Here is a 25,862-nt window from a genome sequence, read left to right as displayed (position 1 = left end):
CAGGCATACCAGTACGCGGTTCTCCCTTTCGGGCTAGCCCTGTCTCCTCGCATCTTCACGAAGGTCGTCGAGGCGGCCCTTGTTCCCCTTCGAGAGCAAGGGGTTCGCATCCTGAGTTATATCGACGACTGGCTGATCCTAGCTCACTCTCGAGATCAGGTTTGCGAACACAGGGACCTAGTGCTCCGGCACCTAGCCCGTCTGGGCCTTCGGGTCAACTGGGAGAAGAGCAAACTTTGCCCCGTGCAGAGGATCTCTTTTCTCGGTATGGACATCGACTCGGTCGCCATGTCCGCGCAGCTTACGAGCGAGCGCGCGCAGTCACTGCTGACTTGCCTAAGACAATTCGAGGGCAAGAGTGCGGTTCCACTGAAACTTTTTCAGAGGCTCCTGGGGCATATGGCATCTGCAGCCGCGGTCACGCCGCTCGGATTGCTTCATATGAGACCGCTTCAGCTTTGGCTTCGCGACCGAGTCCCGAGGTGGGCATGGCAACACGGCACGTTCCGAGTACCAGTTACTCCGACCTGCCGTCAGTTCTTCACCCCGTGGTCGAACCTCGATTTTCTCAGGGCCGGTGTCCCCCTGGCACGAGCTTCCCGGCATGTTGTTGTCTCAACAGATGCCTCCACCACGGGCTGGGGCGCCATGTGCAATGGACATGCTGCTGCGGGCTCCTGGACAGGACCCCAGCGGCTGTGGCATGTCAATTGCCTCGAGTTGTTGGCAGTACGCCTTGCCCTGCACCGCTTCCGGGCGTTGCTCAGGGGTCAACACGTACTAGTCCGCTCAGACAATACCGCCACTGTAGCGTACATCAACCATCAAGGTGGTCTACGCTCCCGGCGTATGTCACAACTCGCTCGCCACCTCCTCCTATGGAGTCAGAAGCATCTGAGGTCGCTTCGAGCCATCTTCATTCCCGGAGCGCTGAACTGTGCAGCCGACGAGCTCTCACGGCTTCAGCCCCTCCCTGGAGAATGGCGACTCCATCCCCAGTCGGTTCAGCTGATTTGGGACCAGTTTGGGGACGCGCAGATAGATCTGTTTGCCTCTCACGACTCGACCCATTGCGCCCAGTTCTATTCCCTGACCGAGGGCACGCTCGGCACGGATGCTCTGGCGCACAGCTGGCCGCAGGGCCGCAAGTATGCGTTTCCCCCAGTGAGCCTTCTTGCGCACACTCTGCGCAAGGTCAGGGAGGACGAGGAGCAGGTCATTCTGGTTGCCCCTTACTGGCCCAACCGGACCTGGTTCCCCGAACTAGTACTCCTCGCGACAGCACCTCCCTGGCCGATCCCTCTGAGGAAGAACCTTCTTTCTCAGGGACGGGGCACCCTATGGCACCCTCGTCCCGATCTTTGGAACCTCCACGTGTGGCTCCTGGATGGGACGAGGCAGGTTTGAGTACCCTACCACCAGCGGTGGTGGCTACCATCACTTCCGCTAGAGCGTCGTCCACGAGACACGTCTATGCGTTGAAGTGGAACCTCTTCGTCAACTGGTGCTCTTCTCACCGAGAAGACCCCCGGAGATGCTCGATCAGTGTTTTGCTTTCCTTCCTTCAACAGGGGCTGGAGCGAAGGCTGTCTCCCTCCACCCTGAAGGTCTATGTTGCCGCCATTGCCGCACATCATGACCTCATCGAAGGTAAGTCGGTAGGGAAGCACGACCTGATCATCAGGTTCCTGAGAGGAGCGAGGAGACTAAATCCTCCTCGTCCTCCTCTCGTTCCCTCTTGGGACCTCTCAGTGGTTCTAACTGCCCTGAAGAGTGCTCCCTTTGAGCCCCTGCAATCAGTCGAGCTTAAGTTCCTGTCTATGAAGACAGCGCTCCTGGTTGCACTGGCCTCCATCAAGAGGGTTGGGGACCTGCACGCATTCTCCGTTGACGAAGCGTGCCTGGAATTTGGGCCGGCTTCCTCTCACGTGATCCTGAGACCCCGGCCTGGATATGTGCCCAAGGTTCCTACCACTCCCTTTCGGGACCAGGTGGTGAACCTGCAAGCGCTGCCCTCGGAGGAGGCAGACCCAGCCTTGGCACTGCTCTGTCCAGTACGCGCTCTCCGCGCCTATGTAGACAGAACGCAGTGTTTCAGGACCTCAGACCAGCTCTTTGTCTGTTATGGTGGGAAGCTGAAGGGAAAGGCTCTCTCCAAGCAAAGGTTGTCTCACTGGATAGTGGACACCATTGCTTTGGCTTACCAGCAGCAAGGTCGACCGTGCCCCCTTGGTGTGACTGCCCACTCCACCCGGAGTGTGGCGTCCTCTTGGGCTCTAGCGCATGGCGCCTCGCTAACAGACATCTGCAGAGCTGCAGGCTGGGCGACACCTAACACATTCGCCAGATTCTATAATCTCCGAGTGGAGCCTGTGTCCTCTCGTGTACTCGCTTCAACCAGCTAGTACCGGACCCGCTCAGGTGTCTTCGCTTGCTCGCCATTCCACTCCACGGACTGGATACGTGCGATACTTTCCTCAGGTGAGCTTCTCCGAAAGCCCTGAGCTCCTCCAGCACTCCTGACGTCGGCGCCAGTGTCTATTGCCTGTGCGTCGGCTAGGTGCCTCCCGTGTGCATGGTCCCTCCTCTGAGCGACCCCCACATGTGTATTTCCACTGTAAGCCTCTCTGAGCGTGTGTCTTTCCCTTGGCAAGCCACCTTGCCACCCCTGGGGTTTAAATATTCCACCTGCGGCTGGACACCCCAGTGTTTCCCATATGCTTCCTTCGGGTCATATTGTATTCTCTAAGTCCCCCCCCTCCGGGCTGGCATTAATTGCATACTTCCCCTAAGCTTGGGATATGCTTCCCAGTGTACCTTGGTATTCCTGTGTTATATGGAGTCCTTTGTCCAGGTTGACGGGGATCTCGATTTACGCAGGGCACTGGAAGACAGCTGAGAAGGTGGCGTGATTAGACTGGTAACCCCATTCGTCGTCATCCGACGTAACTCGGAGTGACAACGAAAGGGAACGTCTACGGTTACGTATGTAACCCTCGTTCCCTGAGTAGGGAACGGAGACGTTACGTCTGCCTGCCACTTTCCGCTGTACCGCGGGGATCGCCTGAGCTCAGTCTTGGCTCCTCAGCGAAGAAACATATCTGCTTGCTGCCGGCTTCCTCCTTTTATACCCACGAGGTGGGGCGGAGTTACGCCATGCAAATTCCGCAGACCCATGGCATTTCTTTGCCATTGGCTCGTTTTGTAATACTCGAAGTTGATAGGCTTTCTAAGCGAAACCCCATTCGTCGTCATCCGACGTAACGTCTCCGTTCCCTACTCAGGGAACGAGGGTTACATACGTAACCGTAGACGTTTTCTCCTCCAAGTTGTTGAAGAAATTAAAAATCTCCCCCATGTCAGACATGTGCTGTGATGTCATTGTTCATCTCCATAGAAACTACCCAAACAATCTTTCAAAAAAATTTTTTAAAAGGGGCATTACAGCGTTGTGGTGGAAGTGACAGCAATACTGTTGGACAACTACATTTTGTATATCAAATCACATTAATAGTTGTCTGACCTTAAATACAACAATTATGTTTTGATTATTTTACTGATACTGTATACACTCATGTAAAAAAAAATAGATAAATCATTTTTTTACACTTCTTTTTCATAATTGAAGATCAGAAGTCTGGGTGTGGGACAAGCACAAAAAAGCAATATTTGCATCTATAATGATGTTTAAAAAGGTGAAAAAATCATCGTAGACTATTGGTAAAAAGTTCCTTAAGTACTTTCATTGTAAAGTTAAAGTGTGAATTTTTCAAAATTAAATGTTTTCTTTTATAAAATATGATCAAATGACATGAAAGTGCCCTAAGAATTCTAAGAATTGCCCATATGCCATAATATACTGGTAATATATTGGGTTTAAGTGAACACGGGGTGAAAAACTGACCTTGCCTTGTTAAAAAAAAAAAAAAAAAAATTATAACAATTCTTTCTCTGATAAACACCTCAGTTGAAGGACTCCCATAGTGTCGCTTCATAGAGAAGACCACACGGCTGGACTGAATGAAAGTCAAAAGGAATAATGAGATGGTTTTGTTATTAGGGTAGTCCTCCTTGTGTAATTGTGAGCATGAAGAAGCCAGCAATCATTGAAATGCTTATTTGCATGCCATTTTAAATCCAGAACTCTAATTGCACTAATTACAACAATTTTGTCATTTCAGCGCTCTTTGGTTCTTCCTGGTTCACCCCTATTTGAGCGATCCTTCCTCAGCTGAGAAATATGAGGAAACCTCCATTCAGAAGACTGATCCGGTTTTACTTGGGTTTAGGTTTGTATTTATTTTAGGCCTAATATCATTATTCACTTTTAGAAGCTGCTATCATTACGTTTTTTCTTAGCACTATGATGGCCCCGATCCGATGGCCTAGGATGCTTGAGTCAATATGTATGTATGTATGTTTTATTTTAAATGTTTTGTATTTACAAACATACACACACAATACTGAACAAGTTAAAGGCTGCAGTGGCAAGAAAAGCTTCTAAAATATTTTTTGCTAACTAAGATATGGAAGACTTTACACAAACATGCATAAATGTAAATAAAATAAAAAATTACTGTTTTCTAAAATGTAATTATGAATTATTGTAAGAAAAGTGTCCATGCTGAGGCCATAGGTCGGAAGTGTGTATGTCAGCCATATCCAATGTCTGCCAACTCTCACTCTTGACCACTAGATGTCGCCATTGAAGTGGTTTGCTCTCTCTCTTTATATTGACAGCACCTGTTCAGACTGTCACCTTTGTTTGGCTCTGCACAATCGACTGTTGGACTCAGCTCTGCAGTTTCGATACAGCCAGAGTAATTCATAGTCTGAACTGTCATTCGTTTGGGTGTATATTGTCCTAGTCTGTCAATGTTGCTGTTTAGTTTGTCTTTGGTTTCTTTCTTTTTTTTTCATTTCCACTTAATTGATAATGAGTTATTGGTAGCTTGCCAGTATACCAGAGGATGTCAAAGTCCAATCATCCATTATGAAGAGCATGCCAATGGTGTTGCCCTCAATTCCACCCTAACAAAAAGGCTGTTCAGATAAAAATAACCTATTGTCTGATTTTTGTTTGTGCTTCGGTTCTTTACCGTGCATCAGTGTTACAATGGTGTTTGCGTCAGCTTTTCGTTGAGGTTGAAAAGCATAGTTTTATTCCCATTAGAACTTAAATACCTCCACCAAATTGTTGTAGCTGTCTCAACTCTAGCTGAGATGTGATTAAAGTCTTTTTTCTTGTTCCTTTGGCATTGCTGGTCACCTTTGTGGTTTTCTTCAATCAAATACTTCTGAGTTTTGGCTGATGGCGTATACCGGGCAGACTAACAGTCATTACTTTTGAAATTATTAACTACATCAATCAACTTTAGCACAACCAGTGACTATAGGCGATGTGCTTGCCTCTGACTCCGACTCCAAAGATCATAACGTTGTAAAAACTTTAGTTTCGTGCACTTTCAAAGCAAAATGTATCTTAATACACAATGCTATGAACTTAGGTTGCACCACAGCTGATATCTCTGCGGCCGACGTGCCTCGTATTTGCTCGTCTCGGTCCATGCAAGCAGAGATAATAGCGGACCAGCTGTGTGATCAGGAGCCGCCTGCGAGAGGACTCAGCTGTAGTGAGTGTGCCACCATGCCAAGACCCAGTGCCAGTCAGTCATCTCCGTTTCAATTAGGTCTCAAAATGAGTTAATCTAATACAGGCCAGTGAATAAAGACTAATACAGACCAACTCTGCAAATACACACTTTCACTTTGCCTGAACATTTAGGTTAAAGTAAATACTTCAGTCTTTTCAGGATGATTTTACCAGCACAGATTAATAACGCTTCCTTATTGGCCTTCACTCCAAGGTCTAACTCAAGACTAAGTCAATATAATTGTACAAAATGTGATAATTGCTATAATTAGCTGTGCATCCTACTTTTTCCTTGTATGTGAAATAATATGGATTCAAGTATTGATTTTTTGCATGATTTGTTCCTCATGTGGTTTGTTGAGCAGAGCTGTGCTGTTACTTCTCTTAAGACCCATTCATTCTGAGGACCTGACCTACACATTCAGGGTTTTCGACTAGGCTTGCCTTGAAGAACTTGCATGAACCCTTAATCTCTCTGACCAATGCCGATGCCTCTAGTCACATCTATACTACCACTAGTGCCATCTATACTACCGAGTCTCTTATGCTCACCAAGGCTGCATTTCATTGATTATAAATATAACTTTTCTATTCTAGACTATGATTTTTCTATTTGAATATATTTTAGAATTTAATTTATTCCTGATCAAAGCTGAATTTTCAGCATCATTACTCCAGTCTTCAGTGTCACATGATCGTTTACAAGCAGTGTTGGGGTGATGCATTACAAGTAAAGTGAGTTACATAATCAGATTACTTTTTTTGCATTAAGTAAAGTAACGCTTTACTTATAAATTTACAACAAAATAATTTTTCAAATAGGTAATGCAAGTTAGGTTGTTTTCCCTTTTGTTGACTGACACCTCACCAGTCATGTTGAGAGAAATCTGGACTAAGTGCAGAGGCATTTGTGTGGGCTGTGTGAACATGATGGTTATTTTCGTTCTAGACTAAATGTGAGCATGCATTTACTTGCACAAAAACAGATCAGAATCAGAAAGAGTTTTATTGCCATGTGTGCTTGCATACACAAGGATTTTTTCTTGGTACTGTAGCTTCCACATATACAAATACAACAAGGAAAATAGTAATAATATTTAAGTATATGTTAAATACAAGTACTTTATGTATTTAATCTCACTTTATTAACCAATGTCTTTGCTGCTGACCCTCGATGAACCAATTCAACCATCCGAATAAGCAATATTATCACATTGTGTAACATAATGCATTACTTTCCATAAAAAGTAATTAAGAAACAAAATTAGTAACTTTTTTAGCGAGTACCGCAACATTTTAACACATTACAACTTCCCCCAAAACTGTTCACAAGTCATTCTAATATGCTGGTTTAGTGCTCAAAAAACATTTCTTTTTGTCAACGTTGAAAACAGTTGCTTAATATTTTTTATGAAAACCATGATACATTTTTGTTTAGGATTCTTTGATGAATAACATGTCAGCATTTTTTGAAAATCGAAACTTATGTAACATTATACATGTCTTTTATAGTCACCTTGGATCAATTTAATGCATCCTTGATGAATAAAACTTTTAATTTCTTTGAAAAAATCGTACTAAATACAAACTTTTGAACTAGAAGAGCTTGAGGAAAAGGAATCAAATACTGTCGGTCTGTTTGCGATGTAAGCAAATCTCTGTTTTTCTCTCTTTCATCCTCCCTTATTCTATTTTTCATGCAGGTGAATATGAGATTTTTGCTACAGGATATAGCAGCCATCTATTAGTGTCACAGTAGTGTCTGTGCACAGCTTGGGATAGAGTCAAAATTAATATTGATTGAATTTGATTGATTGGAGTAGCTCTGCTTAGGTGTGAAATGACAATTTTGCCATCTGGAAGAGAGGTCTGGTGACCTTCAAAGAGCACTTTGCCTTTCTTTATTCACAGAGCTCACACTTTCTCTTTCTTTTGCAGCAGACATCCTGTTTTGCACAGAATCACAACAAAGAATCAGTTCCCTTTTTTTTGCAGCATAGCTGTGGGTAAAATGCTTAATATTTTACTTACTCTGCTTCAAAGGTTTTCTTAACATCACACAGTATTACAAGTGCTTCTGATGCAGTAGTTCAGAGGTGAATGATGAAACTTTGACGGAGATGACAGTGTCTCCTGAAGGGTCCCATTCAGTTTGAATTGAAAAATGGCCTTCAAATCTTATTTCAATTGCTGAATTTAAATTAAGGCAGCAAACAAGGTTTTTCCTGGGGTTTTTCTGGGGTTTGAAACCAATATACTAAACACATTTATGCATGGGACAACTAGTCTGTTGATTATTTTGACATTATTGAACTTGGGGGATGTAGATTATTTATTATATTCTGCATGTAAGGCTATAAATAAAATCAACGTTTTGTCCCAAATTTTTAATTAACCTGTATTATAATTATTATTGTTATTATGTTTGGGTTATGTTATTTTTTCTTGCTACTGTCCCCTTTGGCTTGCTTGTTTAATATTTATATAATGTTAAATAATAATGCTAATGTATTTGGGTTAATTTAATGCAGAGATGCTTATTCTTATAACATATGAAATTCAAATGATGGGATCCCCACTGAAAAATAAATAAAATGACATTTAAAAGGTAACTTTTTGTCATTATTTCAAGACATCAGTAATCTATGCATTTCTCCAAGGCTGTAGATCTAGGACACAAGCGCGTTCACGCCGCTCCTCCACCCTGCCTCTGTTCTCTTGCACGCTCCCGGCTCTGCGCGTGCTCGGTCGAGCCCTTCCGCTGGGCGCACGCGTACGCGCTCCGCTCAGGATGCTGGGTTGTAGGTGATGATGGCGGAAGAGGAGCTGCGCTGAGTTTTCTCCCAGTTGTTTGAAATACACCTCTATCAGACGCTAGTCAGCATATCTCTTCTTTGTCCTCCGTCTCACTCAGAGGGACTATGGGGAATGAAGCTAGCCTCGAAGGAGAGGGCCAGCCGGGGCAACCGGGAGGCGCTGTCCCCACGGCTGGAGCCCCGGCTTCCATTTCAGCACCAGCGGGCGGTGGACAGCTCCACAAGCCGAGCAACGGAGCGCCTGCCGGGGGAATGGGCACCGGACACGGCCCGGGAATGAACAGGTATCACGAATCATTTCAAAAGCTTCTGGCACATGTACATTTTTTTGTGATTTCATTGCAATGCTTTGTGCTACACGACATGAGTCTGTGCGGTCTAATCTTGTGCTTTTACATTTAAAAGAACTATAGTCACTTTTAGCCATATTCATAATCGATAATTATGTTTTTAACAGCACTTCACACCCGATGCTTTACACCCAATGATATGCATTAGGCTACATAAACCTACCAAGCTAGTTGTCAGCTAAAAACCTCTGTGCATCAGATCAGCAATCAACTAACATATGCTGCACTCATGGGGTTATTTGATCTCTGGCATACTTGATGCATAGATCTATTTACATAAGCATGCATGTGTACATAAGCATCCATATGAGAATGTTTTGGTTTGGCATGTTTTATTTAGTGTATATTTCCATTCATTACAGACAGTCTGCGCTGTTAGCCTTGCTCTGTCCAGAACCAAGCCACCTTGTTAGTTTCTGAGCTTTAATGGTCTGAATGCATGATTGATGATTTTGCCAGATGCATATTAAGCGAGCAGAGATTTTCACATGCATTCATCTGTATTTAGTAAATAAATACTTGTGTAAATCTGGTGTCTGATGGTATAGGCTATAGAAGCGAGTCATGTTCTGAGATAATTTGAGGTGTGTCACACTCTTATTTATTAATATAAACCCCAGTTTGCTTTTGTATGATGTAGTCAGGGCTGTTAAATGAAGTGAAATTCTTTGCTTTGTCAACCACGCCTAACAGTGCTGATATCAAAATGCATTGGTACTAAAATCTCACTGTAAAAGACACTTGAGGTTTCTGAGAGTGCAAGCATGATGAAATGTTATTATAGCATTAATAATTGATTTTTTTTGACGAGGATGCATATGGTTCATCTGTTACACGTGCAAGCGAAAATCTTTCACTACCTCTCTCTATTCTTCCCCACCCCTCTCTCATCTCCTGTTCTGTCTCCCTTTACAATCTTTAAATAATGCAATGTGTGAATTTTCCTTGCAGATTTAGAATTATTCAAACTTTGTATTGCAATTCATGCTGCTTGCATATTTTCTCTCTCGGGGTCAATATTGTATTGCAGTGGTTCTCAAGTGGTTTTGCTTCACGACACAGATTTTACATTGGATATGAAGTGGTGACCCAGCACAGTACCAAAATTGGTTATTGTACAAAAACATCTCTTGGATTCTAACAGTTTCGTGCTCTTGACAGCCAAAAATTCATAGCACAAAACGCATTATGATTGGCACAAACTGGTTGGACCCAGTTTTATTGTTGCCTGTGTTTACAATGTAAAGCTTTCTTTGTGGTTTTTGGATGAGGGCAGGTCATGAGACTTGCGTTTACAGTAACAGATGAATTTGTGCTAAAATAATATAACGTATGGATACATGACCTTTAACAACAAAACATATACTGTAAGGGTTTTCTTTCTATTTTAAATGTTGATAAGCCTATTCTAAATATGCAAAATTATGTTTATTAATTGCTTTTAGCATTATGTTTCCCTGCAACCCACTTGTTGAGAATCACTGTTATAATTCGGCTAATATTATAATCTGTCTTGCCTCTACAGTAACAGATAGATTTGTGTCCAAATACTCTCTTTAAAAAGGTTCTTTTCTGGCATCTATGTTTCCATTGCACAAAAGGTTCTTTATAGTAAGTGGGAAAAGGGTTTTAGATTTGTAAAATGTTCTTTTAAGTTCACAAGGTTCTTTGGGGAACCTAAAATGGTTTTTCCATTGCATCACTACGAAAACCCCAAACATGCACAATTAAACAGTTAATTGCATTTGATTAATTGCTTTTTTAGCATTGTTAGCTCAACCCACTGGTTGAGAATCACTGTAATAAATTGAATAATATTATAATCTGACTTCTGTTTAGTCACAGATGAATTTGTGCCAAAATATTGTAACGTTTAATTTGATGCACAACCCTTGACTTCAACATCAAAACATTTGGGACTCATTTTCTTTTTTGGTGAAAAAAATTTATAAGCCTATTTATTTTCCTGTTCTCAATTTGCTCAATTATACAGTTAGTTGCATTTTATTAATTGCTTTTAGCAGTGTTTCCCTGCAACCCACTGGTTAAGAATCACTGTTATATACTGGATAAAATGCTAGACGTCTTAACTAAGACATGTTTTTCATCTTGCACAACTTCATATCAAGTGTTTTGAAGTGCAGATACACCGTGTAGCCAACCTGAAACATCGATTTACAATGCAATGATGCAAATGAAATGTATTTGTTGCAGGAGGGTGACCTAGCTGTCGGTTTGTTTATAGTCAGGCCTCTCGCAGTAAGACTATATTCTGGATGTCAGCGTTTCTCAATGGCCTGATTGGTTTGTTCATAAGCTAAAGTTGAATCTGTTTGGACGTGTGAGAAAAGTACAGATGCATTTGTAGGGCATAATGTTAACTGCTGCACGTACTGACTGTCTGTCTGTGTCTGACCGGCATCATTAAAACTCCCGAATGGGTGTGTAGTCGCAGTCGTAGCCTTGCGCGAGTGTTTGAGGGAGAAACAAACCCACCGAGGATATTGCCACCTGGGCAGGGGACACATTTGTTTTTCTCATGGGCCGTTCCGAGACTCTCGCATTGTTTTTTTTTATTCTCGCGTCCGTCTCATGTTTTTATTGATGTACTGAAAAATGCCCAGATATTTCTGTACAATGTCATCCCGTCATTCACACACACATAGTGTGTGAAAGGCTGCATCTCTGACTGATGTAATGTCTTATGTACCATATCAAGCCACTTCATCATTCACTGGTAAAGTGCATGTGATGCCTACAGATGAGGCGAGACCTTGTGCTAATCTCCTCATGGGTTTCTTTCGTGGTCGGCTTGGTAAAACCGTATACTTACTGTAAGTCATATCAATAATAACTACGTTTTTCTGTAACTGAGCTTTTTTTAAAGTATAATTTACATTTCTAGTAACAAGCTACCAATCACATGCTCTCAAATAGCCTGGGGAAGCCCGATTCATTTTAGTGAGGCATTTCATTTGGTTCATTTCAATGAACTGAATGACTCAGTTGTATTCCTGCAACATTGTACTTATATTTTACAAAAAGATATCGTCCCCTATAGCTTCAGTATAATTAGTTATTTTTTGTTTTTCCAGCTTGTAGCGATGTTTACTACTAAAGAATAGTTTGACTGCTTGAATTACCAATCTAGTTTCAAATCTTTCCTAGCAATCTTTTCCAATATTACTGACATTCTTGTGTTTTCTTATCATATTTAAGCCTTAAAATAAAACTGTTTTATTAAGATTGCATTATGTAGCTAAATAGTTTCATGAATCTAATCACTTGGGGAAGCATGTTTGAAAATCTTCATGGCACAAACTCAGAATGTTTCCTTTTGATTGACGGCCAAAATGAGGAACCAGAAGCTATTAGTGTGTTTGTATGGACCTTTCAGAGGAGTGTGTAGGTGTTGTTTGTGCTATTAGTGAAACACGGACGAAGAGAAAGACAGGAGGGATGAGGGAGAAGGATGGAGAAACAGAAGAGGATCCGGCGCTTTATTTCCCAGCAGATGGGATAGGAACATTGCTGTCTTAGCCGCCAAACATCACCCCCATAAAAGGGACCTTAATTGTAATGACACAGAAATCGAATAAATGTTCTTCGTGAGCCTGCGGCATTCTTTTAGCGTTCTCCTTACGCTCCTGCTCAGAGTCTTTAAACCACCCCATTTATTAAGCCTGGGAAGAAAACAGATACAATATAGTGATGCATGTCGGCCCACATGTCGAAAGGCCAATTTTAAAAAGGTTAACGCCACATCTTCCAATTTTAGACCTCTTCCATCATATGACACTTAATCTTTAGTTGTTCACAGTTCCCCGGCCTTCAAACCTTACTGTACCAGCATGACATCTTCATTGTATGTCAACATAGTAAAAGTGGTCTGTATTGCAGTATAGTATAGTATAGTATAGTATAGTATAGTATAGTATAGTATAGTATAGTATAGTATAGGATAGGCATATAGTACTCCACACCTAGCCGTGGCTCGTCTGTAAGGGCAGGTGGGACAGAGCCACCCCCACCAAAATATTCATCCAACATAGATCTCTGTATAAACTGAATCCATTATAAATTGTAAATGTATTCAGCTTTCTGCAACAATTTTGTTTTTGATTTTCTAGACTATTTTAAGTCATAAAGTGGGTGGGATATATTAAAATTGAGCACATGGCTTTGGCAGCCATGTATTGTGATACTAAGCTGGGCCTAGGGTACCTGAGTCTGAATATGGATATTTTTCTTATAAAAATGCATCGCTTCCCTTCAGAAGACCTTTATTAACCCTCTGGAGCCGTATGGATTACTTTTATGATGGATGGATGTGCTTTTTTGGGCTTCAAAATATGTGGTCCCTTTCACTCCCATTAGATATTTGATATATATTTATATATTCAGAGCCAAGATATATATATATATATTTTAATACAACTCAGATTGTGTTTGACTGAAAGAAGAAAGTCATATACACCTAGGATGGCTTGAGGGTGAGTAAATTTTGGGATCATTTTCATATTTGGCTTAACAAACCCTTTAAAGCCTGTCAATCAAAATTAGAGTGCCACCCTCAGGCTGAATAACGGCATTAGATTCCTCCCAAAAGTGTGTCTGCATGTGTTCAGTGACTTACAATATAAAGCTTACAAAATGTTAATCTTAAACAGTCAGGAGCCGCTCCTGCTCCACACTGAAATAAAGTAAAGTAAAGTAAAGTAAAGTAAAGTAAAGTAAAGTAAAGTAAAGTAAAGTAAAGTAAAGTACTCTAAAGGTGATGATACACAGGGCAACTTTTAGAGCAATGTTGCTGGGCAATCATGCTGAGCGATTGTTGCTTGGGCACTTTCTTATTGAAAATGGGCAATACATTTCTATCTGGATACTTTAGATCTGTCGTTGGCCCTGTGTCTCATCTGGTTGCCCGTTGACAACAACATTGCTCAAAAAGTTGCGCTATGTATCATTGCGTTAAGAGTTAAGTTCTATACAGCCTTAATATTCTGGGTTCAGTACAAGTGCATCTCAATTGACAGCAAATGTGGCATAATGTTGATTACCACAAAAAGTAATTTCAACTTAACCCGTCATGGTTATGGTGAGGCACTTACAAGGGAAGTGAAAATCAGAAATGTAAAACTTGGATTTTTTTTTAATTAAGCACTTTCCTCTGTATTATTTGAGCTGTAAAGCTCAATGTTGTTTAAATGTTTAATGTGTAATTGATGTTTAAATCATCAATCTTAGTTGTTTTAGGCTGTTAGATTTTATGATGTTGTTGTTTTTTCACATTAAATTATGTAAACACATTGTTTATATTTGTTTCTGCGCTATTGAACGAGTATGAGTATTGTAACATTTATCGGCCTCATTGACTTCTATTGTAAGTGCCTCACTGTAACCCAGATTTTTGCCTTTTTAAAAGAGTAGAAGGCATAAGTTGACATTAATTGTGTGGTAATCAACTTTATGCCACAAATGACAATGAACTGTCTTGTACTGCGCTACAGGAGTATAGGACTCCACACAGAAGTATAGTATAGCTCTTTTCACACGAGTCCTCGTGTATCTCGAGTGAGAGGAGACATGAATTTTTTTGTCAGTCTTCACCCATGTCTGTTCTTCTCATGTGGAGCTGACTCCCACTGGTTCTGTACTCTCCTTCTGTCACTCTGTGACTCATCAGAGGTGTTAACACAGTAGAGAGAGGAGTGAAGGGGACTGCTCAGCACTACAGATCCCAATGAATCTGATCCAGCAGACATGGCTGTCTAAGGCTGCTGTTAGCCCCTTTATGGACTGCAGAGAGAAGAGGGAATCACAGTTAATGTTCACTCTTGCTCGGGGAAACACTTAAGCCTCTTTGCACATGCGATTGTGCCCAATTTAGGATTTTATGTAGAGTAGTAGGATTAAAGTATTGTCATGCTGCATATAGATTTGATGAATGTTAAGCTGCATTCAGAGGGAAACATGTTATGTGATATATAGGTTCCACATGAAAATATATAGTATACTTCTGTTTTTATATAAAGGGAATTATAAGTCTGTCCATCCATCCACCCATCCATTCGTCCGTCAGTCCATCCATCCTCCTTTCCGTCCATCCATCCCTCCATCTATCCATCTGTCCATCTATCCACCCATCCATCCTTCCGTCCATCCTTCCATCCTTCCGTCCGTCCATTCATCTGTCCATCCTTCCGTCCATCCATCCACCCGTCCACCCATCCTTTGTCCATCCGTCCATCCATCCATTCTTCCATCCATCCATCCTTCCATCTGTCCATCATTCCATTCATCCGTCCATCAATCCATTCATCCGTCCATCCATTCTTCCATCCTTCAGTCTGTCCATCATTCCATCCATCCATCTGTCCATCCATCATTCCATCCATCAGGGGTGGGACAAAGTCATTGTTATGCAAGTCACAAGTAAGTCTCAAGTCTTTGCCCTCGAGTCCCGAGTCAAGTCGAGTCAAAGATGAGGCAAGTCCCGAGTCGAGTCAAAAGTCAAAGCCAACAAGTCTCAAGTCGAGTCCAAAGTCCTACCATTTTAGTTTCGAGTCATTTCAAGTCATCTTACCACAGAAATAACATTTATACAAATCGTGTATGTCTGTAAGATTTGTATTATTTATTTAAACCTCTTATTATACAATGACATTAATCAAATACAGTAAAAAACTGAAAATGTAATTTTCACAAAAAATGCTTGTATTTCATCAGCATATTGCACTAGAACAATGCACAGCAGCTTCAGTCCTGTATTGTATTGACCTCATATTGCAAAACAGTTTAACTTTCAAATAGACATGGGTCCTTTTAGCTTAAACTTTCTTAAACATGTCATCAATAAAATCCTCACTCCTCAATTATCACTTTTGAAAAACTGGACCAACCTGATAATATAATCGGAATGCCTCCATTGAGACTGGTGTGCATGAGAGTGCATTTTTATAGCCAAACGATCTTCGGTATCATTTTGCCAACTGCCGCGTTGTTGCTTATTGCGCTTCATTGGTTGTCTTGCAATATGCCTGCTTTGGCTGCGTTTACTTAGAGTTACTAGAGTTGATCATACAAATTTAACTGGGTTGATCATGTTAAACAAGTCACATCATCAATCATCTGGGTTTAAGGTTATAACGTGCAATGACTATATTGACAGAAATGGGAGATTGATAAACAGTGTTGTGCAAGTTACTTCCAAACTGTAATACATTATATATTACTTGTTACTGTTATTTAAAAGTAATTCATTACCTTACAATATTACTGTCTCAGAATTGTAATGCGTTACATTACTCCTGTATTACTTTTGAGTTACTTTCACCAAAATAACTATACAGGAGTAGAACTTAACATTCTAAAATAAGGCTGTAAGGAAATGCCATATCATATGAAACCGAAATCGCGACACTCAGATCCACGAACCTGCAGAATCGCGACACACCCCTTCCAACTCCCACCGTTATCCTTCCTGTCCAGATCCAATGCTACCACATCTTTAAATTACTATTAGTATTATCTGAAGTTAACTTAACATTATAAAATACGTAGACCTACACCACAAAACTAGTTGAGGATAAATTATTTAAAATTTGGGAATTCCAGCGTTATGGACATGACATTTGCAGTCAAAACTTGAAATATAAATTCTCAGAAAATGCATTAATACCAAAATATTGAAACGTCTGTTTATCCATAGGCTCCTCCCTGAAAGGAGTCCAGACATTAGAAAAATATCAGTCTACACATGCGTTTTATATTTAATATTAGGGAAATAGACAGTCATGCGTGACAAAAAAATCTTTAACTAGGAGGCAACGATTATTATTATTATTATTTTTTTAATTCTGTGAATTACACTGCGCAAATCGGATGAAGAAGGGTTGGCTCTCCACAGAACATAAAATATTCATTTTATTTTATTTTTCGTGTTCCCATTTATGAGGAAAAAACAATTTTACAGACGTGACAGTTATGTACGCGACCGCTCTGAAGCGGCACTAAAAGACTGCTTTAAAACTTTCACAGAGACCTTACACACACAAAGCCTTTCTTTAAAGTGAATTTCGTTTTGTATTAATTGTATCTTAATTTTAACCAATGTTTCCTCAACCAATTGCCTGGATTTAAGCGCGTGAACTGGAGCGCGTCTCATAAATGAACCGAAACTCAGCGTATAAGTATCCTATTCACGGACTTGAAAAATATATCTATATTGAAATGTCTACTTGTAAACAGAACGAAAGAAAACATGCTCTCTGCTTATGAAATGAAATGTGCATTTCTCTCTGGTGCATTCACTAGTAGGCTACTGCGAAGATCGCGAGTCAGCATCGTCAACTTCATCTTGACTTTATTAATAGACAATTAAAATGTCTCCTTGCTATATTTGACATATTCATAATCATTGCTTTTGCCGGTTCTTTGTGACAGCTTTTAGGTGCTTTATCGGCAGCGCCGCCGCCCTTACATGAGCGCGTCACCACCGCATCAAAAAGATTGCGTGATGAAAACATGAAAAATACCAAATAAACATAGCCTAACTGTTTAGAAAGAAAACACAGAACGAATAGCCTAATGCGCATACGTCCATCTCGCGAATGTATAGTCTTCTTCATGCCATCTTTACCATTAGCCGCTTTTTGCACTGGCCAGCGCGAGCACAGAGGCCGAAATCATACCTCACGGCACTCCTGTAAAAAAAAAAAATCGCTATACAAATATATCAGACGCTGCCATTTAGTCTTTATTTACAGACTTGGACACCACACGCGGCTATTGACTGACCACGAACAGGTAATTTAGCCTACTTGCATTTTTCATTCGTTAATGTCTCGCGGTCTTGCTGTTTTTTGTTGTTGTTTGTTTTACAATTAAAACTAAAAGTCTGTTGTAACGCAAGCCTTACTGAACATGTACCGAGTAAAATATTACTGAAAATTGATAAGTAATGCCTTACACTACTGCGTTACAGCAAAAAGTAATTGTTATGTCTTGTCATGTTGTGTCTGGTTCTTGTTACTCTGTCCCCCTCTGCTGGTCATCATAGGTTACTTTCTCTTTCTCTGCTCTCCCAGCTGTTCCTTATCTCCTCTAACTACCTCGTTCACTCTCTTCCCACCTGTTCCCTTTCTCCTCTGATTAGGTCTCTATTTCCCTCTCTGTTCTTGCTGCTTTCTTTGTCAGATTCTCATTTGAGTTTCTCATGCTAGAAGCAAACTTCTGTCTCGCTCATTTCTACATTGTCCAGCCCAGTCCTGTCCTGTCCTGTCCTGTTGGCTTCCGCCTGGCAAGTGCAATCTGTTCTCAGCTAATCATCTTATTATTTACTCTGTCTAGTTCATCTGATGCTACGAGAGACCTGGTAGTCACAGTCTATCTTCGACCCGCGACCTCTCTGAGAGACCTGCAGCCTGTCGCCGCTACTCGGCTATTCTCTACTGCTGTCTAAAGCTTTTGAAGTTACCTGAGAGACTTTTTATGTTCCTGTTATCGCCCTCTCTGCGGGTTGTTTGTTTTCTCCATTATCATTCAAGAAGAAGATCTGTGTACTACCCTGTGTTGTCATTAAAAGATTCTGTTCCTGTTAAAACGCTTTTGGGTCCTCACTTACCGACATAACAGAAGAATCTGACCAAGATGGACCCAGCGACTCCGGATCATTTCCAGTCAGCCGTCGAGATCCAGGGAGCGATGATTGGCAGACACGAGGAAGAATTGTCTGCTGCTCGACATGCAGTTGAGACCCTGGCCGCCCAAGTCTCCGATCTCACAAGACAGATCAATCATCTCCGCCTCGATCCACCGGTCGCTTCCAGGGCTTCCGAATCTCTTGAACCCCGAGTCAATAACCCACCGTGTTACGCGGGTGAGCCCACAGAATGCCGCCCGTTTCTCACTCAATGTGATGTTGTCTTTTCTCTCCAGCCCAACACTTACTCCAAGAACAGAGCTCGTATCGCCTACGTGATATCTCTCCTTACTGGACGGGCTCGAGAGTGGGGAACGGCAATCTGGGAGGCGGAGGCTGAGTGCACTAACCGGTATCAGGACTTTAAGGAGGAAATGATTCGGGTATTTGACCGTTCTGTTTTCGGTGAAGAAGCTTCCCGGGTCTTGTCTTCCCTAACTCAAGGTAATCGATCCATAACAGATTACTCCATAGAATTTCGCACTCTTGCTGCCTCCTGTGACTGGAACGAGCCGGCTTTACTCGCCCGGTTTCTGGAGGGTCTCCGCGTGGATGTTAAAGATGAAGTTCTCTCCCGGGAGGTTCCTTCCAGGGTGGATTCCTTGATTGAACTCGCTATTCGCATCGAGCGACGGTTCGACCTTCGCCGTCGAGTTCGAGGAAAGGAGTTCGCTTTCTCCGCTGCTCCCCTCTCCGCATCACTACCATCTCCCTCCGCCAGTTCGAGTTCTGAGCCCATGCAGCTGGGAGGCGTCCGCATCTCGGCTAAGGAGAAGGAACGGAGAGTCACCAACCGCCTCTGTCTCTATTGCGGTTCTGCTGCACATTTTGTTAACTCATGTCCAGTAAAAGCCAGAGCTCATCAGTAAGAGGAGGGCTACTGGTGAGCGCGACTACTCGGGTCTCTCCTTCAAGATCCTGCACTACCTTTTCGGTCCATCTCCGCTGGACCGGCTCGTCTGCCACCTGCAATGCGTTGATAGACTCTGGGGCGGAGGGCTGTTTTATGGACGAGACCTGGGCTCGAGAACATGACATTCCTCTCCAGGAGTTAGAGGATTCCACGGCCTTATTCGCATTGGACGGTAGTTCTCTCCCCAGGATTCAGCGAGAGACGCTACCTTTAAGCCTCACTGTCTCTGGTAATCATAGCGAGACCATTTCTTTTTCAATTTTTCAGTCACCTTTCTCACCTGTTGTTTTGGGCCATCCCTGGCTAGTTCGTCATAATCCCTCTATTAATTGGTCTAGGAATACTATCCTCTCTTGGAATGTCTCTTGTCATGTGGAATGTTTAATGTCTGCTGTACCTCCTGTTTCTTCTATCTCTTCTTCACAGGAGGAGCCTGGTGATTTGACGGGGGTGCCGGAGGAATATCACGATCTGCGCACGGTGTTCAGTCGGTCCCGGGCCACTTCTCTCCCTCCACACCGTTCGTATGATTGTTGTATAGATCTTCTTCCGGGGACCACTCCACCCCGGGGAAGATTATACTCGCTCTCGGCTCCTGAACGCAAGGCTCTCGAGGATTATTTATCTGTAGCTCTCGATGCCGGTACAATAGTTCCCTCCTCCTCTCCCGCCGGAGCGGGGGTTTTTTTTGTTCAGAAGAAGGACGGTGGCCTGCGCCCCTGCATTGATTATCGGGGGCTGAATGACATAACAGTTAAGAATCGTTACCCGCTCCCTCTTATGTCTTCAGCCTTCGAGATCCTGCAGGGAGCCAGGTTTTTTACTAAGCTGGACCTTCGTAACGCTTACCATCTCGTGCGCATTAGGGAAGGGGACGAGTGGAAGACGGCGTTTAACACTCCGTTAGGTCACTTTGAATACCGGGTTCTTCCTTTCGGTCTCGTAAACGCTCCAGCTGTCTTTCAGGCGTTGATTAATGATGTCCTGAGAGACATGCTGAACATCTTTGTTTTCGTTTACCTTGACGATATATTGATTTTTTCACCGTCACTCCAGATTCATGTTCAGCACGTTCGACGCGTTCTCCAGCGCCTTTTAGAGAATTGTCTTTATGTGAAAGCTGAGAAGTGCACTTTCCATGCCTCCTCCGTCACCTTTCTTGGTTCCGTTATTTCCGCTGAAGGCGTTAGGATGGACCCCGCTAAGGTCCAAGCTGTCATTGATTGGCCCGTTCCTAAGTCACGCGTCGAGCTTCAGCGCTTTCTTGGTTTCGCGAATTTCTATCGTCGATTCATCCGTAATTTCAGTCAGGTGGCTGCTCCCCTCACAGCTCTTACTTCTGTCAAGACGCGCTTTACATGGTCTGCTTCCGCCCAGGGGGCTTTTGATCTCCTCAAGAGTCGTTTTACATCCGCACCGATCCTTGTTACACCTGACATCTCTAGACAGTTCGTTGTTGAGGTTGACGCGTCAGAGGTGGGCGTGGGTGCCATTCTTTCTCAGCGATCGCTCTCAGACAACAAGGTCCATCCTTGCGCGTATTTTTCCCACCGCTTATCGCCGTCAGAACGTAACTACGATGTGGGTAACCGCGAATTGCTCGCCATCCGCTTAGCCCTAGGTGAGTGGCGACAGTGGTTAGAGGGGGCAACCGTTCCTTTCGTCGTTTGGACTGACCATAGGAACCTTGAGTACATTCGTTCTGCCAAGCGACTTAATGCACGTCAGGCTCGTTGGGCTCTGTTTTTCGCTCGTTTCGAATTTGTAATTTCTTATCGTCCGGGCTCTAAGAACACCAAGCCTGATGCTTTATCCCGTCTCTTCAATTCTTCAGAAGTCTCCTCTGACCCCGAGGGGATTCTCCCTAAGGGGCGTGTCGTCGGGTTGACTGTCTGGGGAATTGAGAGGCAGGTAAAACGAGCGCTCACTCACACTCCGTCGCCGCGCGCTTGTCCTAGGAATCTTCTTTTCGTTCCCGTTCCCACTCGTCAGGCCGTTCTTCAGTGGGCTCACTCTGCCAAGTTAGCTGGCCATCCCGGTGTTCGGGGTACGCTGGCTTCCATCCGTCAGCGTTTTTGGTGGCCCACTCGGGAACGTGACACGCGCCGTTTCGTGGCCGCTTGCTCGGTCTGCGCGCAGACTAAGTCTGGGAACTCCCCTCCTGCCGGCCTTCTCAGACCGCTTCCTATTCCCTCTCGACCGTGGTCACACATCGCCTTAGACTTTATCACCGGTCTGCCTTCGTCGGCGGGTAAGACAGTTATTCTTACGGTTATCGATCGTTTCTCTAAGGCGGCTCATTTTATTCCCCTCGCTAAGCTCCCTTCGGCTAAAGAGACGGCACAAATAATCGTCGAGAATGTCTTTAGAATTCATGGCCTTCCGTCGGACGTCGTTTCGGACAGGGGCCCGCAGTTCACGTCTCAATTTTGGAGGGAGTTTTGTCGTTTGATTGGGGCTTCCGTCAGTCTCTCGTCCGGCTTCCACCCTCAGTCTAACGGTCAAGCCGAACGGGCCAATCAGACTGTCGGTCGCATCCTACGCAGCCTTTCTTTCCGTAACCCTGCGTCTTGGTCAGAGCAACTTCCTTGGGCAGAATACGCACACAACTCGCTTCCTTCGTCTGCGACCGGTCTATCGCCTTTTCAGAGTAGCCTCGGGTACCAACCTCCGCTGTTCTCGTCTCAAATCGCCGAGTCCTGCGTTCCGTCCGCTCAGGCTTTTGTCCAACGTTGTAAGCGCACCTGGAGTATTGTCAGGTCTGCACTTTGCCGTTATAGGGGTCAGACTGTGAGAGCCGCTAACAAGCGTAGAACTAAGAGCCCTAGATATTGTCGCGGTCAAAGAGTATGGCTCTCCACTCTTAACCTTCCCCTTAAGACAGCTTCTCGTAAACTGACCCCGCGGTTCATTGGTCCGTTCCGTATTTCTCAGGTCATTAGTCCTGTCGCGGTGCGACTTCTTCTCCCTCGTTATCTTCGTCGCGTCCACCCGGTATTCCACGTCTCTTGTGTTAAACCCGTCCTCCGCGCCCCCGCTCGTCCCCCTTCTTCCCCCATTCTTGTCGAAGGCGCTCCTATCTACAGGGTTCGCAGGATTCTAGACATGCGTCCTCGGGGCCGTGGTCATCAGTTTCTGGTGGATTGGGAGGGGTACGGACCTGAGGAGAGGAGTTGGGTTCCCTCTCGGGACGTGCTGGACCGTTCGCTGATCGATGATTTCCTCCGTAGCCGCCAGGTTCCCTCCTCGGAAGCGCCAGGGGGCGCTCGTTGAGTGGGGGGTACTGTTATGTCTTGTCATGTTGTGTCTGGTTCTTGTTACTCTGTCCCCCTCTGCTGGTCATCATAGGTTACTTTCTCTTTCTCTGCTCTCCCAGCTGTTCCTTATCTCCTCTAACTACCTCGTTCACTCTCTTCCCACCTGTTCCCTTTCTCCTCTGATTAGGTCTCTATTTCCCTCTCTGTTCTTGCTGCTTTCTTTGTCAGATTCTCATTTGAGTTTCTCATGCTAGAAGCAAACTTCTGTCTCGCTCATTTCTACATTGTCCAGCCCAGTCCTGTCCTGTCCTGTCCTGTTGGCTTCCGCCTGGCAAGTGCAATCTGTTCTCAGCTAATCATCTTATTATTTACTCTGTCTAGTTCATCTGATGCTACGAGAGACCTGGTAGTCACAGTCTATCTTCGACCCGCGACCTCTCTGAGAGACCTGCAGCCTGTCGCCGCTACTCGGCTATTCTCTACTGCTGTCTAAAGCTTTTGAAGTTACCTGAGAGACTTTTTATGTTCCTGTTATCGCCCTCTCTGCGGGTTGTTTGTTTTCTCCATTATCATTCAAGAAGAAGATCTGTGTACTACCCTGTGTTGTCATTAAAAGATTCTGTTCCTGTTAAAACGCTTTTGGGTCCTCACTTACCGACATAACAGTAATATGTTACTGTAATGCATTACTTTTGAAACGCGTTACTCCCAACACTGTTGATAAACATGCTGAAACAATACAAACATTCAACATTTAAAACATTAAAAAATCTGATTCCGATTATTCCTCTGGCAAAGCAGCGTGCAGCTCTTCATTAAGATCTCATGACTGACTGTGATTGTAGGCTATACAGGCGATCGCCTCGTTCAGATAATGTTGCTCAATTGAAATGAAAAATGTTTCACACATAGTATCATTTAAGTCTAAATAAACTGTTTTAAAGATTAACGTTTGTTGTAAGGTTCAAATAAGTTTAATTTCTTGTCTAAACTGCGTCTGGCCATTATTTTCGGGATTTAAATTACGTCCACCTGTGAATGCAGACACGATGGCTAGATTGCGTTTACAATACACTGAGATCCGATCACAATGCGTCCTGGACTACCTCCGAACCTGGACACGCTGATTGGATAACATTCTGATCAGAAGTGCGTTTAGATTTGTCTTTTCAATGTGTATGTGGACAACATCCGGATACAGGTCGCATATTAATGCCAAGTGTAAACGCAGCCTGCGATGCTGTCGAATCAAAACAATGTGGGACTACAGTGATTGGATGTCTTGCAGGCAGCGCGTGCTCTCTGCATGCATACAGGTGGTGCATTTTTTCTATGCAGATAAACTGAGAGCGGCGCGGCCGTGTGAACATTTTTTTCCCCAGTTTTCATGGGAAGTAGCAAGTCTTCTAGAGTCAAAAGGCGCTAGTCAAAGTAAAGTCACGAGTCATTGATCTTAAAGTCCAAGTCGAGTTGCAAGTCTTTGTACATTTTGTCGAGTGGAGTCTGAAGTCATCAAATTCATGACTCGAGTCTGACTCGAGTCCACACCTCTGCCATCCATCCATCCATCTGTCCATCCATCATTCCATCCATCCATCCATCCATCCATCCATCCGTCCGTCCGTCCGTCCGTCCGTCAGCCCACACATATAATAATGGACATGGCAAAACACTTAAATTTACTTATACACTATAATTTGGGGACAAAATTATGCTCAGAACTAAGCCAAATCTGATAAAAACGTCCTTTGGGAACCTCTGGGATTGTAGGAAAAACATAAATAACTAAAAAATAAAAAAAAAGATTAATAATATGTATTTCTTTATATTGATAGTACTGATAAAGGAAAATAAATAAAAAATTCATAAACAATTATTTTTGAAAATAAATGTACAATGTTTTGTTTTATTAAATCATCTAGCAAAAGTGCAAAAGTTTTCTTATGCAGGTAACTTTTGAAAAAATGTATTAATGCCAAAATTGTTCGTTGTGACGGAAAACAAGTGAGGAAAAGTCTTTATTAAATTCATATTATTATTAATATTATCATTATAATTTTAAGTCCAGTTTATATAAAAACAATAAATGTCTATGGTATGTCCTCATTTGGATAGTCAAGCAAGTATGTAAACATCCGTATTGTTTCTTTATATCTGTATTTCTGTTCGAGCAGATAGATGGTCTTGTGAGTTGTCTGAGAGTGAAATGTCATAATATCTAAATTTGCCATGCATTTTAAATAGAATGACCACAGAAAGTACAATGATTACCTGCAATGAGACACGGAGTAGAAATTGCTAATCAGTGATCCATTATGTTTTTTTATTATTTCTGCATTCATGAATAATTACCCGAGCACTAGACAATTATAAGGAGTACATGCTTCAGTTAATGACACAATCAATCATAGCAGAAACAATAGGTCCTTGATTAAACACAAGTTATGGTGTATCGAATCACCCTGTCAATAACCATGGCCCTGCTTGTTAACTCACTAACATTTAGAGTTTAAATCTGTAAAGTACTGTTGACAGACGTATCTCAAGGGTATGTCAGCAAACAATGTTACAGACTGCATCCCTGTCTGTATAGTCTTTGTCAACCCAAAACAAACACACCTCTCCCTTTATTGCTCCGCCCTCGAAATGCACGAACACACAATGCAAGAGTGGATGTCTCTTTATCATAGCTAAATCGCAGCAAAATAATGCTTCACGAAAAATGACAAATGAACGAAAAGGAAAAACAAAAGTTTTAACACATTTTTACATTTTTTTATTTTGTTTGTAGTTTTAAATTGACGCCCCAAACCAGGCAGAAATTCAAATCTTTTCACAAATGACTATAAACTTTTCTGAGTCTTGAACAGGCGTCCTGTTACAGATGGTACTTTTAAACACAGACTATTATGGTTTTTTTATTTATTTTTTTACATTTTCAACTTTGCTGTTTGACTTTGACTTTGTCATCTTTGTTTGAAAAGCTACAAAGCACAAAGTCACTCCAAAGGGAGTTCTTCTCTAGATCAGGGCTCACTGTTGCTGAACTCCCTGAAATGATTCGTTTGAAGTCTTGAGTTTTCTTGCGGAAACGAACGTCACAATATTCCTCATTTGAATATTCCCTGCCCAAGGCGTACAAAAAAAAAAAAAAGGGAAGAGGCCTAATA

The 25,862-nt window shown here is 42.9% G+C and overlaps 1 protein-coding gene across 4 annotated transcripts in view; it reads left to right on the top strand.

The window, feature by feature from the left end:
• Nucleotides 1–8,399: 8,399 nt before the first annotated feature.
• bsnb (bassoon (presynaptic cytomatrix protein) b) overlaps nt 8,400–25,862 on the top strand; it is a 103,090-nt gene continuing 85,627 nt past the window's right edge. For 3 of the 4 annotated variants that reach the window (XM_077203987.1, XM_077203989.1, XM_077203988.1), the window contains exon 1: nt 8,400–8,753. In XM_077203987.1, coding sequence (XP_077060102.1) covers nt 8,575–8,753 — 179 coding nt within the window. In that variant the 5' untranslated portion in view covers nt 8,400–8,574. The remainder of the gene's footprint in view (nt 8,754–25,862) is intronic. The other variant, XM_077203990.1, reaches the window with a different exon arrangement.

Source organism: Siphateles boraxobius, unplaced genomic scaffold (genome assembly GCF_051911475.1).
Source record: "Siphateles boraxobius isolate OS27281-9 unplaced genomic scaffold, OSU_SipBor_1 5, whole genome shotgun sequence".
NCBI classification, from domain to species: domain Eukaryota; kingdom Metazoa; phylum Chordata; class Actinopteri; order Cypriniformes; family Leuciscidae; genus Siphateles; species Siphateles boraxobius.
The sequence above is the reverse complement of the archived record's forward strand: the minus strand, read 5'-3'. Positions and strand labels throughout refer to the sequence as shown.